Raw genomic sequence first — 14,166 nt, forward strand, 5'->3', positions numbered from 1 at the left:
AATGAATTGCAAGGACTGGACAAAGATTTGGCTAAGGAAGTGGCTTTGGGTGAAGCATTAAGCGGAGAATTCCAGAGGTGGTGGCATTTGTAGCTGAAAGTGGAGCTATCATTGGTGAGGCAAAGGGATTGGGATATTGTCTAAAGGACTGGGTGAACTCAGGCAACATACTTATTCTGGCTCAAAGTTAGCTATGCTCTGTTTCCTATCTCCAGTCTTTGTCCAGTGATTGCTGGTAGGTGTGGAGTGGAATTGTTCAAACACTGAGGAGAGAGCCAGCACCATTGAGATAGTGGGGACAGGGGAAGAACATATGTATGGCTCCAGTCCCGATCTTGAGACATGAGTAGATATCACAGGGCTGCACACAATTGTACAGTATTAAACCATTGGGCTTGTCTGGCTCCTTTGGTACAGGTGTCTCTGTTTCAAAGTAGCCAGTGAACCCCAACTCTTGGCCAATGATTATCTACACGCCGATCACTAAGGCATATTGAGTTGGTCATTGCTGTTTGTGGGATCTTCCGATGCACGTAGACTTCTGGGTTTCCTGCTTTGCAGCAATAACAATTTTATAATATTCCACCACTGCAAAGCTCTCATGAAAATCCTGGGCTTGTGAAATCTGCTGTCGGAATATAAGTTTCTTAGTTTTTCATCAAACCTTCCCTGGTACGATTCTGCAGCTCCTACCTCTGTGTGCTTATGATGTAATTCAGAATTGCTGTTTGTGTCCCTGCTGTTTGGCTGTGTCCTGTCACATTGCTCAATGTCCTTTACAGTGCAGTAGCTTGGTCCTACATTGGCTGGGTGGACCTCGAGCAACTGCAGGGTGGCTGAAGTCAGATACTTTATCTTCCTTGTAGTACCTGGCTCTGCAAAACATGACTTTGGGACGGTACGCCTATGTGTTCGGTGGTGATGAGAATCGCACTGCGCTGCAGCTCTGCCAGCGCTTTTACAAGAAAGGCAGCATCAATCCAGCAAACGACACCTTCAACATCAACCCACAGGTGATAACAGGTGAGAGATTCATGTGCCCACAATAGGGAACACACAAATGGAAAGCTCTTCTTTCACCTGCCTGCTGTGAGGATAGTTCCAGGATTTAATCCACCCCTAACAAAGGGGCAGAGACATGTCGACATTGGCATGGTGTGTTACTTGAGGAACTCTGAGCTTAAAGTGATCCAATGAGATTGCAGCTCCCCATACCACCTTGATGGTGGTAGTGAGGGGTTTAGGCACTGGTGTAGGAGCAGCCTGGGTGAGTTGCTGCCCAAGCAGTATGTTGGGGGAAGTGACATTGATTAACAAACTGCAACACCTCAGATGTTTTCAAGCCTTGAGTACAGTTACACTTGTCCCATTGAAATGAGTGGTGAGGTTTCTTTCTCAATCCTAACTTGAGCCCTGCAGATCATTAAGGGGATGTGGCAGCTACAAAAAGTGAGACACCATCTCTTGCAGTCAGTGTTGATGTAGCTGTCTCACTCCCTCCCCGTGGTACTGACTTGTGTCCCAAGGCCTTGTGTACATTCAGAGCCCCTTCATGTGTGGTTTTGGTGGTGAATACCAGTTTTAAACCATTGGAACTTAATTGGCCAGTCAGAGTGAGGGATGACCTTAAAAAGGTTTATAAAATCATAAAGGGCATGGATACGGTGAATAGTCAAGGTCTTTTTCCTAAGGTAGATGAATCCAGAACTAGAGGGCATAGGTTTAAAGTAAGAGGGGAAAGATTTAAAAGGGACCTCAGGGGCAACTTATTCATGCAGAGGATAGTGCATGTATGGAGTGAGCTGATAGAGGAAGTGGTGGAGGCTGATATAATTACAACATTTAAAAGACATCTGAATGGGTACATAAAGAGGAAGAGTCTGGAGGGAAATGGGCCAAATAATCGTGAATGGGACTAGGTCAGATTGGGATATCTGGTTGGCTTGGACTAATTGGACCGTAGGCTTCATGTTTCCATATTGTATTGTTTTCGGACTCTAATTTGGTTATATTACCATCACAGCAAGTGTCCGGGGCAGATTGCACTAGATTATGGGAAGTTTCTGGTGGGTCACTGACAATCTTGTTTGCCCATAGAGCTGGGACAGTGGAAAAGGCCTTCTTCCTGGGAAAGGGTAGTTTTTTTATGCTGTAATTTAGTTTAATCCATCTCCAACGACACAAATTTAATTTGCTTTGTCACTGTAGTTACAAAGAATCCTTGCAGTGAGGCATCATATCCCAGTGGGAGGGTGGAGACCATATAGAACTCCAGGTTTTATAAAAGTAGAAATCAGTTCTAAATGAGTCAACTGCAATTGCATAGTGCTTTTGACTTGGTAACCAGTCTCAAAGTGAATGCCCTCAACCATGCTAGAGTGGACGAAAGGAGGTCAGGGCGCATAGCTGATGGGTAAGTCAGTGTGCAGCAATGTGATGGGCTGGATTGAGCCTGCAGTTTCTCCTTGCCATGCTGTCTCACTGTTCAACTACAGCACTAATCCAGTAGTGAGCACCATTGCACTTTCCCCAGGCAGTACAAACTCCCAAGATGCACCCCAATGCATGTGTGTCTGACGCTGATGGGGTTGTAGGGGTGTATTTTCGTAGAATCCCTAAAGTGAGACAGGCCATTTGGCCCAACAAGTCCACACCAGCTCTCCAAAGAGCATCTTACCCAAATAGAGTAGAAGTGAATTTGGACTTTGAGTTTAAATTTGAGTCATTGGTGAGAGGTAGTTTAGGGGCACTGTTACACTAAGTGGAGTCAGAGAGATGTGCAGCACAGAAACAGACCCTTCAGTCCAACTTGTCCATGTCGACCAGATATCCCAACCCAATCTAGTCCCACCTGCCAGCACGTGGCCCATATCCCTCAAAACCCTCCTTATTTATAAACCATCCAAATGTCTTTTAAATGTTGCAATTGTACTAGTCTCCTCCACTTCCTCTGACAACTCACTCCATACATATACTAACCTCTGCGTGAAAACGTTGCCCCTTAGGTCTCTTTTATATCTTTTCCCTCTCACCCTAAACCTATGCCCTCTAATTCTGGACTCCTCCAACCCAGGGAGGACATTTTGTCTATTTATCTATCCATTCCCTTCATGATTTTGTAAACCTTTAGAAGGTAACCCCTCAGCCTCCGATGCTACAGGGAAAATAGCCCAGTGTATTCAACCTCTCCCTATAGCTCAAATCCTCCAACCCTGGCAACATCCTTCTAAATCTTTTCTGAACCCTTTCAAGTTTCACAACATCTTTCTGATAGGCAGGAGACCAGAATTGTGCCACACTATTCCAAAAGTGGCCTAACCAATGTCCTGTACAGCCGCAACATGACCTCCCAACTCCTGTACTCAATACTCTGCCCAATAAAGGAAAGCATACCAAATGTCGCCTTCACTATCCTATCTACCTGCGGCTTCACTTTCAAGGAGCTATGAACCTGCGCTCCAAGGTCTCTTTGTTCAGCAACACTTCCTTGGACCTTCCCATTAAGTGTTTGTCCTGCTAAGACTTGCTTTCCCAAAATGCAGCACCTCACATTTAGCTAAATTAAACTCCATCTGCCACTTCTCAGCCCATTGGCCCATCTGATCAAGATCCCATTGTAATCTGAGGTAATCCTCACTGTCCACTACACTTCCAATTTTGGTGTCATCTGCAAACTTACTAACTGTACCTCTTATGCTCACATCCAAATCATTAGTAGAATCAGGCTGGGAACACTGTGCTGGCCCACTAGCAGTGGTGAGGCAAGTTCAGTTTTTGGATGGGGCAGTTCAATCTTGAATGGAATCACAGAGTGATTACCAAGGCATCACTGAGTGCTGAAGAAAGGCTTCATGTTTGGGCTGGGACCCCTAAAATTAAAATTGAGATTGAAGGTTGTACCTGAGTTATTAGCCTCCTCTTTCAGCTGTTGTCAGACCTGTATTGGATACTCAGTATTATCTGTTTGATTGATGGGCCTAAAATATTAAGCGGTAGTTTGTGTTAGGAGCTGTAACTTCTGGTAAGCTATTGCTTATCAGAATCCTCAATAGGAGCGAGAGTGACAGAGTCGTTTTTATGAGGGACTTCAACTTTCCAAATATTGACTGGGAATACTATAGTTCAAGTACTTTAGATGGGTCAGTTTTTGTCCAATGTGTGCAGGAGAGTTTCCTGACAAAATATGTAGACAGGCCAACAAGGGGCGAAGCCAGATTAAATTTGGTACCGGGTAATGAACTTGGTCAGTTGTTAGATTTGGAGGTAGGTGAGCACTTTGGTGATTGAGACCACAATTCAGTTATGCTTATTTTAGCTATGGAAAGGGATAGGTGTAGACAGCAGGGCAAGAGTGAGAGCTGGGAGTGGAGAAGAAAATTACAATGTGATTAGGCAAGATTTAGGGTGTATGGATGGGGGAGGAAACTGCACGGGAGCTGTGGTTTACTAAGGAAGTTGAATCTCTTGTCAAGAGGAAGAAGAAGGCGTATGTTAAGATGAGGTATGATGGCTTAAAAATGTGTTGCTGGAAAAGCGCAGCAAGTCAGGCAGCATCCAAGGAGAAGGAGAATCAATGTTTCGGGCATGAGCCCTTCTTCAGGAAACTTTCCTGAAGAAGGGCTCATGCCCGAAACGTCGATTCTCCTGCTCCTTGGATGCTGCCTCACCTGCTGCGCTTTTCCAGCAACACATTTTCAGCTCTGATCTCCAGCATTTGCAGTCCTCACTTTCTCCCGAAGTACATGAATAAGAAATATTTTGAGGGATGTGGAGCAAGTGCAGGCAGGTGGGGCTCCTTTACTTTGGGATTATGGTTGGCATGGACTGTTTGGACTGAAGAATCTGTTTCTGGGCAATATAACTATCTATTGAGCCATCCTATATAAAAAAAATCAAAATTAAACTAATTCATATTGTTTTGACAGACAATGATGCACATGAACCAATCAGTTGTGCAAGACCTGTAGTACCAGTGAGCACTTTGTTGTATCTCTACTTAACCTCAGTATTATTAAGATTCATTAAGTGGGCTCTTGCGGTGCAATTGGGTTCAATAATGTCACTACCTCTGGAGCAGGAGAGCCAGGTTTCAGTCCCACCTGCTCCAGAGCTGTATAATATGTTCACATTTCAGGTCATTGACTTTGCAATCAGAGAACTCTTGTAGCACCGTAATAATGTCCCTTCTTCTGGATCAGGAGGCCTGTGAATCAAGTCCCACTTGATTCAGAACTGTGCATTTGCATGTCCGACAGGTTGATTAGAAAAAGGATATGATTCCCTGGTATTTCAGAGCATTCTCTTGCGGCACAGTGGTAGTGCCCCTACCTCTGGGCTATGAGGTCTGAGTTCAAGTGCCACCTGCTCCAGTGATGTGTCATAAGATCTCTGAATAGGTTGGTTAGACTATATACAGAACAACCTCAATTATCCGAACGAAACGGACGGGAGTATTTTGTTCAGATAACGGATTGTTCAGATAATGGATAGCTTTCTTATTGGGACCTTGCGATCTTGGTTGGATAATCCAAAATTCAGGTAATTCATATTCGGATAATCGGGGTTGTTATGCACGTATTTTTTTAAAAAAGATTAATTAACCTGTGATAGATGAAACTAGAGGCACTCATGCAGTGAATTTTTAACATTTTTTCTTTCAGAGTGTGTGTATGTGAATCCCTCTTTTCACATCAATCCCAGAGAAACACCGCAATACAGGAATATCACATTAAAATTCTACAAGTAAGGCTGTCCTTCTTTGAAAATTGATGATTGTGATTGTTTTATTCAGTCCAGCTTGCTTGATAATTGAGTAGCATATTTCATATCAAGAATTAAAGATGATTGTGTATAAATTTGTGTTGCAGACATTTCGTCCCCTGTCTCGGTGACATCCTCAGTGCTTGGGAGCCTCCTGTGAAGCGCTTCTGTGATGTTTCCTCCGGCATTTATAGTGGCTTGAATCTGCCACTTCCGGTTGTCACTTCCAGCTGTCCGCTGCAGTGGTCGGTATATTGGGTCCAGGTCGATGGTGCTTATTGATTGAATCTGTGGATGAGTGCCATGCTTCTAGGAATTCCCTGGCTGTTCTCTGTTTGACTTGTCCTATAATAGTAGTGTTGTCCCAGTCAAATTCATGTTGCTTGTCATCTGCGTGTGTGGCTACTAAGGATAGCTGGTCGTGTCGTTTTGTGGCTAGTTAGTGTTCATGGACAAAGCAGACTACATCCAAAAAGTGCAACAACTACCTACAGGTACCAACACCTACCAAAAGAGGGAGTTTGACCTCACCCCACAGCTCACCAAAAGGATAAACAACACACTGAGGAACCTACCAAAAAACGGACAGATAACCAGGTTTGACCTACAAAGAATGAAACCTGAAAGCAACAACACTCCCAGATTCTATGGACTACCTAAAGTGCACAAACCAGACATCCCACTCAGACCCATAGTATCACTACCAGGGACACCATCACACAAACTGGCTAAAGAACTACAGCAGAAACTGAAACACCCTGATCAGCGGATCCAGACACTCTATACAGTCAACACAGGAATTCTTGGACATCATCAGAAATATACGCATAGACAAGGAAGAAACCATGGTCTCATTCGATGTAACGGCACTGTTCACTTCTATCGACAAAACCCTAGCCAGAGAAACAATAGCCAACCTGCTGGACATACAGAACAGACAACAGGAAGTTGAACCTATCAACAAAGACGGCATACTCAAACTACTGGACCTGTGCCTCACAACACACTTCACATTCAACAACCAAATAAATGAACAAATCAACGGCACACCCATGGGCTCACCCATCTCTGGACTCATAGCAGAAGCGGTAATGCAAAGATTAGAACAAACAGTCTTACCACAAATTCAACCCAAACTCTGGGTCAGATATGTGGATGACACCTTTTGTAATCATTAAAAACACAGAAATAGAAAACACACACCGGATCATCAACGCCACACTCACAGGAATCCGATTCACTAGAGAGGAAGAAAAGGACAACCAACTCCCATTCCTAGACATGATGGTGCAGAGAACACCGATCGGAGAATTCACCACAAAGGTATACAGGAAAGCCACATACACAGACCAAGTCCTAAACTACGAAAGCAACCACCCCAACACACACACAAGAAGTTGCATCAAGACACTATTCAAAAGGGCCACAACACACTGCAGTACACCAGAACTGCAAAAAGAGGAAGAAGAACACCTATACAATGTATTCGCCAAAAACAGATACCTGCGCAATTTCATCAACAGATGCCTAAGGGAAAGACAACGGAACGAGGACATGCCACAACACAAAGTACTAGCCACACTACCATACATCAAGAGCATTTCCGAACTGAAAGCCAGTCTACTGCGACCACTAGGACTCATAACAGCACACAAACCAACAGCCACTCTCAGACAACAACTCACCAGGTCGAAGGACCCGATACCCAGCATGAGCAAAACCAATGTAGTGTACAAAATCCCATGCAAGGACTGCACAAAACACTATATAGGACAAACAGGAAGACAGCTAACGATCCGCATCCATGAACACCAACTAGCCACGAAACGACATGACCAGCTATCCTTAGTAGCCACACACTCAGATGACAAGCAACAATAATTCGACTGCTATTATAGGACAAGCCAAACAGAACAGCCAGGGAATTCCTAGAGGCATGGCACTCATCCACAGATTCAATCAATAAGCACATCGACCTGGACCCAATATACCGACCACTGCAGCGGACAGCTGGAACTGACAACCGGAAGTGGCAGATTCAAGCCACTACAAATGCCGGAGGAAACATCACAGAAGCGCTTCACAGGAGGCTCCCAAGCACTGAGGATGTCACCTAGCCAGGGGACGAAACGTCTGCAACACAAATTCCCAGCTCGGCGAACAGAACCATAACGAGCACCCGAGCTACAAATCTTTTCACAAACTTTGATTGTGTATAAAACTGAATTAGAATAACTCTGAACAATAGGAAGGCACTGAGGGTTTAGAGGGTGTAATGTAGGTTTTCAATGTTGTTGCCTGGTTTGAGGAGCTATATAGGAGGAAGGGCCTGAAATTGACTTTTGCCATTCCAGCCTGTTAGATTACTGTGCAATAGGGCAGAATTTCAAATCAACGGATGACTCAGTGTCGGTACAACCAGGTGGACCATAGAAACCAGGATGGCATGGTGCCTCAGTGGTGGTTCAGCACTGCTCGGGTGACTGTCTGTGTGGAGTTTGCACATTCTCCCTGTGCCTCCAGGTGCTCCGGTTTCCTCCCACATTTCAAAAGATGTTCAGGTTAGGTGAATTGGCCATGCTTAAATTAGCCGTAGTGTTAGGTGAATTTGTCGGAGTTAAATGTAGGGAAATGAGTCAAGGTGGGTTACTCTGAGGGTCAGTGTGGATTTGTTGGACACATTGTAGGGAATCTAATCAAATTGAATCTAAACTCAGAGTTCAAACTCAGGACATGAGAAATTTCTTCAGAGTCACACAACTAAGGATTTTCTTCCCAGGTTTGTTGTCAAGGCAAAGATTGTGACCAGATTCAAGAGAGTTTTGGGTAAAGGCAGATGAGATTTGGGTGGAGGTAAATTTTATTTTTAATTCATTCAGGGAATGATGACGTCGCTGGCCAGCCCAGTGTTTATTGCCTATCCCTAATTGCTCAGAGGGCAGTTAAGAATCAACTGTATTGCTGTGGGTCTAGAGTCACATGTAGGCCAGACTGGGTAAGGATGGCAGATTTCCTTCTCTAAAGGACATTAGTGAGCTAGAAGGGTTTTCCTGACAAACAACAATTGGTTTCACAGTCATCATTAGACTCTTAATTTCAAATTTTTATTGAATTCAAATTCCACCACCCAGGTCCCCAGAACATTACCTGGATCTCTGAAATAATCGACTCTTGATAATAGCACTAGGTTATCACCTGCCCATATGATCATGACTGCAGTGTATCTCCTGCCAACACACTTGAATTGGAAGTTAGTGCCGTTGACATTGTCATTGTAGCGCTAATATTCTGTTGAAATGGGAGAATTGTATCTTGCGGCCAGTATCCAGCCATCCTGCTGGTTCCTTTCTTTTTTGCTCTTTGTAACAGCCAGTGCTATTATTAAGTTGGATAGCAAGCCTATCGTTTATAATGGGAGACTCTGCCACTACATCACTATAGATTCAACAAAGCCAGTAGCTGAAGTCTCCAAGGTCTGTAGTCAGGTTGTGAATAACCTAGAGGTTACGACAACTACTGTTCCCAGTAGTGTCCTGTTTCAGGTGATTCGAGGTAAGCTGGAGGCAGATCTTTGATAACCTCAGGACGTAGTGATAATATCATGAGCATGTTTCTTGAAGACCAATTACAATACTCATTGAAAGATGTATCATTAAACATCAGGATGATAATGGAAGCTTAGATGGCTTCAGATTGGTTTCACTGATCGGTGCAACATCGAGGGCGAAAGAGCCTGTACTGCACTGTAATATGTTCTATAACACCAACTGCTTTCCACTGGTCATTACTGTGCGACTGTATGGACTGAGTGTGCCTCCTGTAGTTCATGTGGCAACAAATGTAAAATTTTAAGATTATTTGCTCCCTTGGAGGTCATCCAAATAACCTGTTTAGCTTGTGTGTATCCATGTGCGCTGTTAACATCATCAAACCTTTCTTACAACTAACTATCTTGCATGAAAGGTACTTTTCTCAGGCACACAAGTGTCCAGGCAGGTTTTTAACCTGTTAGGTTACAGCAAAGGAGCTTTCAGTAGAGTGTCATCCTTCAAGTGACCGAAGTGAGGCAGAGTATACGATTGTTGCACCCTCAGGTCACCTACTGTGATTGGGATAATGAGTATCTCTCTAAGGCTGACAACACATTCACTGTGAAATGTAATACAATGCCAACTATCTCATTAAAAAGGTTTCATCTGAATTATTTTATTAGTTGCTATGTGCCTTGATCCATCCATACTTTCCTGTTAACCCATTCTGTACAGGGCTCTAGCCTTTGACCCAACTCCAACTTAGCCTGGATTTATACCGCTGTTTGGAAACTGGGTGAGCCCAGATGTTGAGTGCACCATTGCTCTTGTTTCATCCTGACCAGCTACAATATTCCATGATAATGTTAAAGTATGTTAAAGTAACTGTTGCAGCCCTCAGAGACTTACTAATGAGAACTGCCCTGTGTGAAGCAAACTGGAGCAGTACCTACTTCAGACCTTGGTGTGTTGTGTTAAACTGGGACAAGTGTGTGAGGGTGTGGGGTGGGGTGCATTCATAGTTGGAAAACTTCTCAGTGCATTTCTGTCCTAGGCACCAGACATGAGTGAGAGACGTGTGGGCCGATTGGAGTAGTAAGGATAGGAGGGGTCCTATACCCCATTGAGAGCCAGGAGAAAGTGAAGGTTGTTGGGGATAGGTAGGAATGTAGAGTTGAGGCCATAATAGGATTAGCCATGATCCTAGTGAATGGAAGAAAAGCCTGGAAGGACCAATGGTCTACTCCTAATTGATATAGTTGAAACTTTATTGCTGGAACAGCACAGCAGGTCAGGCAGCATCCAGGGAACAGGAGATTCGACGTTTCGGGCACAGGCCCTTCTTTCCTGAAGAAGGGCCTGTGCCCGAAACGTCGAATCTCCTGTTCCCTGGATGCTGCCTGACCTGCTGTGCTGTTCCAGCAATAAAGTTTCAACTTTGATCTCCAGCATCTGCAGACCTCACTTTCTCCTCCTAATTGATATACCCTAATTGATATACATATATGCAAAGCTCTTGATCAGATGGGCCAATGAGCCAAGGAGTGTAGATAGAGTTTAATTTAGGTAAGTAGAGGTCCTATGTTTGGAAAAGCAAATCAGGGCAGGGCTTATATACTTAATGGTAAGGTCCTAGGGAATGTTGCTGCACATGTTCAATTTCTAAATTGGAGAAAGGCCAATTTTGACGGGTATTAAGCAAGAACTTTCGAAAGCTGATTGGAGGCAGATGTTCGCAGGTAAAGGGATGGCTGGAAAATGGGAAGCCTTCAGAAATGAGATAACAAGAATCCAGAGAAAGTATATTCCTGTCAGGGTGAAAGAGAAGGCTGGTAGGTATAGGGAATGCTGGATGACTAAAGAAATTGAGGGTTTGGTTAAGAAAAAGAAAGAAGCCTATGTCAGGTATAGATAGGATAGATTGAGTGAATCCTTAAAAGAGTATAAAGAAAGTAGGAGTATACTTAAGAGGGAAATCAGGAGGGCAAAATGGGGACATGAGATAGCTTTGGCAGCTAGAATTAAGGAGAATCCAAAGGATTTTTACAAATATATTAAGGACAAAAGGGTAACTAGGGAGAAAATAGGGCCCCTCCAAGATCAGCAAGGCGGCCTTTGTGTGGAGCCACAGAAAATGGGGGAGATACTAAATGAATATTTTGCAACAGTATTTACTGTGAAAAAGGATATGAAAGATGTAGACTACAGGGAAATAGATGGTGACATCTTGCAAAATGTCCAGATGACACAGGTGGAAGTGCTGGATGTCTTGATAAGGTTAAAAGTGGATAAATCCCCAGAACCTGATCAGGTGTATCCAAGTACTCTGTGGGAAGCTAGAGAAGTGATTGCTGGGCCTCTTGCTGAGATATTTGTATCATCAGTAGTCACAGATGAGGTGCCAGAAGACTGGAGGTTGGCAAACATGGTGCCATTGTTTAAGAAGGGCGGTAAAGACAAGCCAGGGAACTATAGACCGGTGAGCCTGACCTCGATAGTGGGCAAGTTGTTGGAGGGAATCCTGAGGGACAGGATGTACATGTATTTGGAAAGGCAAGGACTGATTAGGGATAAGCTAAAATAGTCAACATGGCTTTGTGCGTGGGAAATCATGTCTCTCAAACTTGATTGAGTTTTTTGAAGAAGTAACAAAGAAGATTGATGAGGGCAGAGCAATAGATGTGATCGATATGGACTTCAGTAAGGCGTTCCACAAGGTTCCCCATGGGAGACTGATTAGCAAGGTTAGATCTCATGGAATACAGGGAGAACTAGCCATTTGGATACAGAACTGGCTCAAAGCTAGAAGACCGAGGGTAGTGGTGGAGGGTTGTTTTTCAGACTGGAGGCCTGTGACCAGTGGAGTGCCACAAGGATTGGTGCTGGGCCCTCTACTTTTTGTCATTTACATAAATGATTTGGGTGCGAGCATAAGAGGTACTGTTAGTAAGTTTGCAGATGACACCGAAATTGGAGGCGTAGTGGACAGCGAAGAGGGTTACCTCAGATTCCAACAGGATCTTGACCAGATGGGCCTGTGGGCTGAGAAGTGGCAGATGGAGTTTAATTCGGATAAATGCGAGGTGCTGCATTTTGGGAAAGCACATCTCAGCAGGACTTAAACACTTAATGCTAAGGTCCTAGGGAGTGTTGCTGAACAAAGAGACCTTGGAGTGCAGGTTCATAGCTCCTTGAAAGTGGAGTCGCAGGTAGAAAGTATAGCGAAGAAGATGTTTGTATGCTTTCCTTTATTGTTCAGAGTATTGAGTACAGGAGTTGGCAGGTCGTATTGCAGCTGTACAGGACATTGGTTAGGCCACTGTTGGAATATTGCATGCAATTCTGGTTTCCTTCCTATCGGAAAGATGTTGCAAAACTTGAAAGGTTTCAGAAAAGATTTACAAGGATGTTGCCAGGGTTGGAGGATCTGAGCTACAGGGAGAGGCTGAACAGGCTGGGGCTGTTTTCCCTGGATCATCGGAGGCTAAGGGGTGACCTTATAGGGGTTTACAAAATCATGAGGGGCATGTATAGGATAAATAGAAGAAGTCTTTTCCCTTGGGTCGGGGAGTACAGAACTAGAGGACATAGGTTTAGGGTGAGAGAGGAAAGATATAAAAGAGACCTAAGGGGCAACTTTTTCACGTACATGTATGGAATGAGCTGCCAGAGGAAGTGGTGGAGGCTGGTACAATTGCAACATTTAAGAAGCATTTGGATGGGTATATGAATAGGAAGGGTTTGGAGGGATATGGGCCGGGTGCTGGCAGGTGGGACTAGATTGGGTTGGGATATCTGGTCAGCATGGACAGGTTGGACCGAAGGGTCTGTTTCCATGCTGTACATCTCTGACTTTAAACAGACCTTGGAGTGCAAGTTCACAGCTGCTTGAAGGTGGAGTCTCAGGTCGATAGGATAGGGATGAAGGCAATTGGTCTGCTTTGCTTTATTGATCAGAGCATTAAATATAGACGTTAGGAGGTCATGTTGTGGCTGTACAGTACATTGGTTAGGCCACTTTTGGACTACTGTGTACAATTCTGGTCTCCCTTCTTGCAGAAGGATGTTGTGAAACTTGGAAGTGTTCAGATAAAGGCTTGCAAAGATGTTGACAGGGTTGGCGGTTTGAGCTATAGGGAGAGGCTGAATAGGCTGGGGCTCTTTTCCCTGGAGCATCGGAGGCTGAGGGGTGACTTTAGAAGTTTATAAAATCATGAGGGGCATGGATAGGATAAATAGACAAGGTATTTTCCCTGGATTGGGGGAGTCAAGAACTCAAGGGCATAGGTTTAGGGTGAGAGGGGAAAAATTTAACAGGGACTTAAGAGGCCACTTTTCACCCAGAAGGTGGTGCCTTACGGAATGAGCTGACCGAGGAAGTAGTGGAGGTTGATACAATTACAACATTTAAAAAGCATCTGGATAGTTTATGAGTAGGAAAGGTTTAGAGAGATATGGACAAAAGGCTGGCAAATGGGACTAGATTAGTTTAGGATATCTGGTTGGCATGGACGAGTTTGACCGAAGGGTCTGTTTCTATGCTGTTTATCCCTATGACTCCAAGTATAATTACTTCTATTTTAAAAAAATTAATTGGCCAGAGACACATTGTTTAATGGAGCCTCAAACTGGAAAGCTACTAGTCCAGTTCTAATGGAACTGCATTTGAAACAGTTCCGAAAAGGTCCATTCAATTGACTTCTGTGATGGAGTAAACCTATGAGGGAAGATCAGACAGGATCAGCCTCTATCCATTAGAGCTTGGAAGAATAAGAAGTGATCTCACTAAAATGCTCAAGACCCTAAGAGGACGATGAAGGATGTTTCCTCTTGTGGAAGAGGCCAGAACCAGGAATAATATTAAAAGAAGGGATCT

At 44.1% G+C, this 14,166-nt stretch overlaps 1 protein-coding gene across 3 annotated transcripts in view; it reads left to right on the top strand.

Moving 5' to 3' along the window:
• mcoln1a (mucolipin TRP cation channel 1a) overlaps positions 1 to 14,166 on the top strand; it is a 76,310-nt gene that overhangs the window by 36,132 nt on the left and 26,012 nt on the right. For all 3 annotated transcript variants that reach the window (XM_043694696.2, XM_043694695.2, XM_087983380.1), the window contains exons 4-5: positions 867 to 1,023; positions 5,661 to 5,742. In XM_043694696.2, coding sequence (XP_043550631.2) covers positions 867 to 1,023; positions 5,661 to 5,742 — 239 coding nt within the window. The remainder of the gene's footprint in view (positions 1 to 866; positions 1,024 to 5,660; positions 5,743 to 14,166) is intronic.

This window comes from Chiloscyllium plagiosum, unplaced genomic scaffold, assembly GCF_037043375.1.
Source record: "Chiloscyllium plagiosum isolate Xiang-an unplaced genomic scaffold, Cpla_swu_hap1 HiC_scaffold_45, whole genome shotgun sequence".
NCBI classification, from domain to species: Eukaryota; Metazoa; Chordata; class Chondrichthyes; order Orectolobiformes; family Hemiscylliidae; genus Chiloscyllium; species Chiloscyllium plagiosum.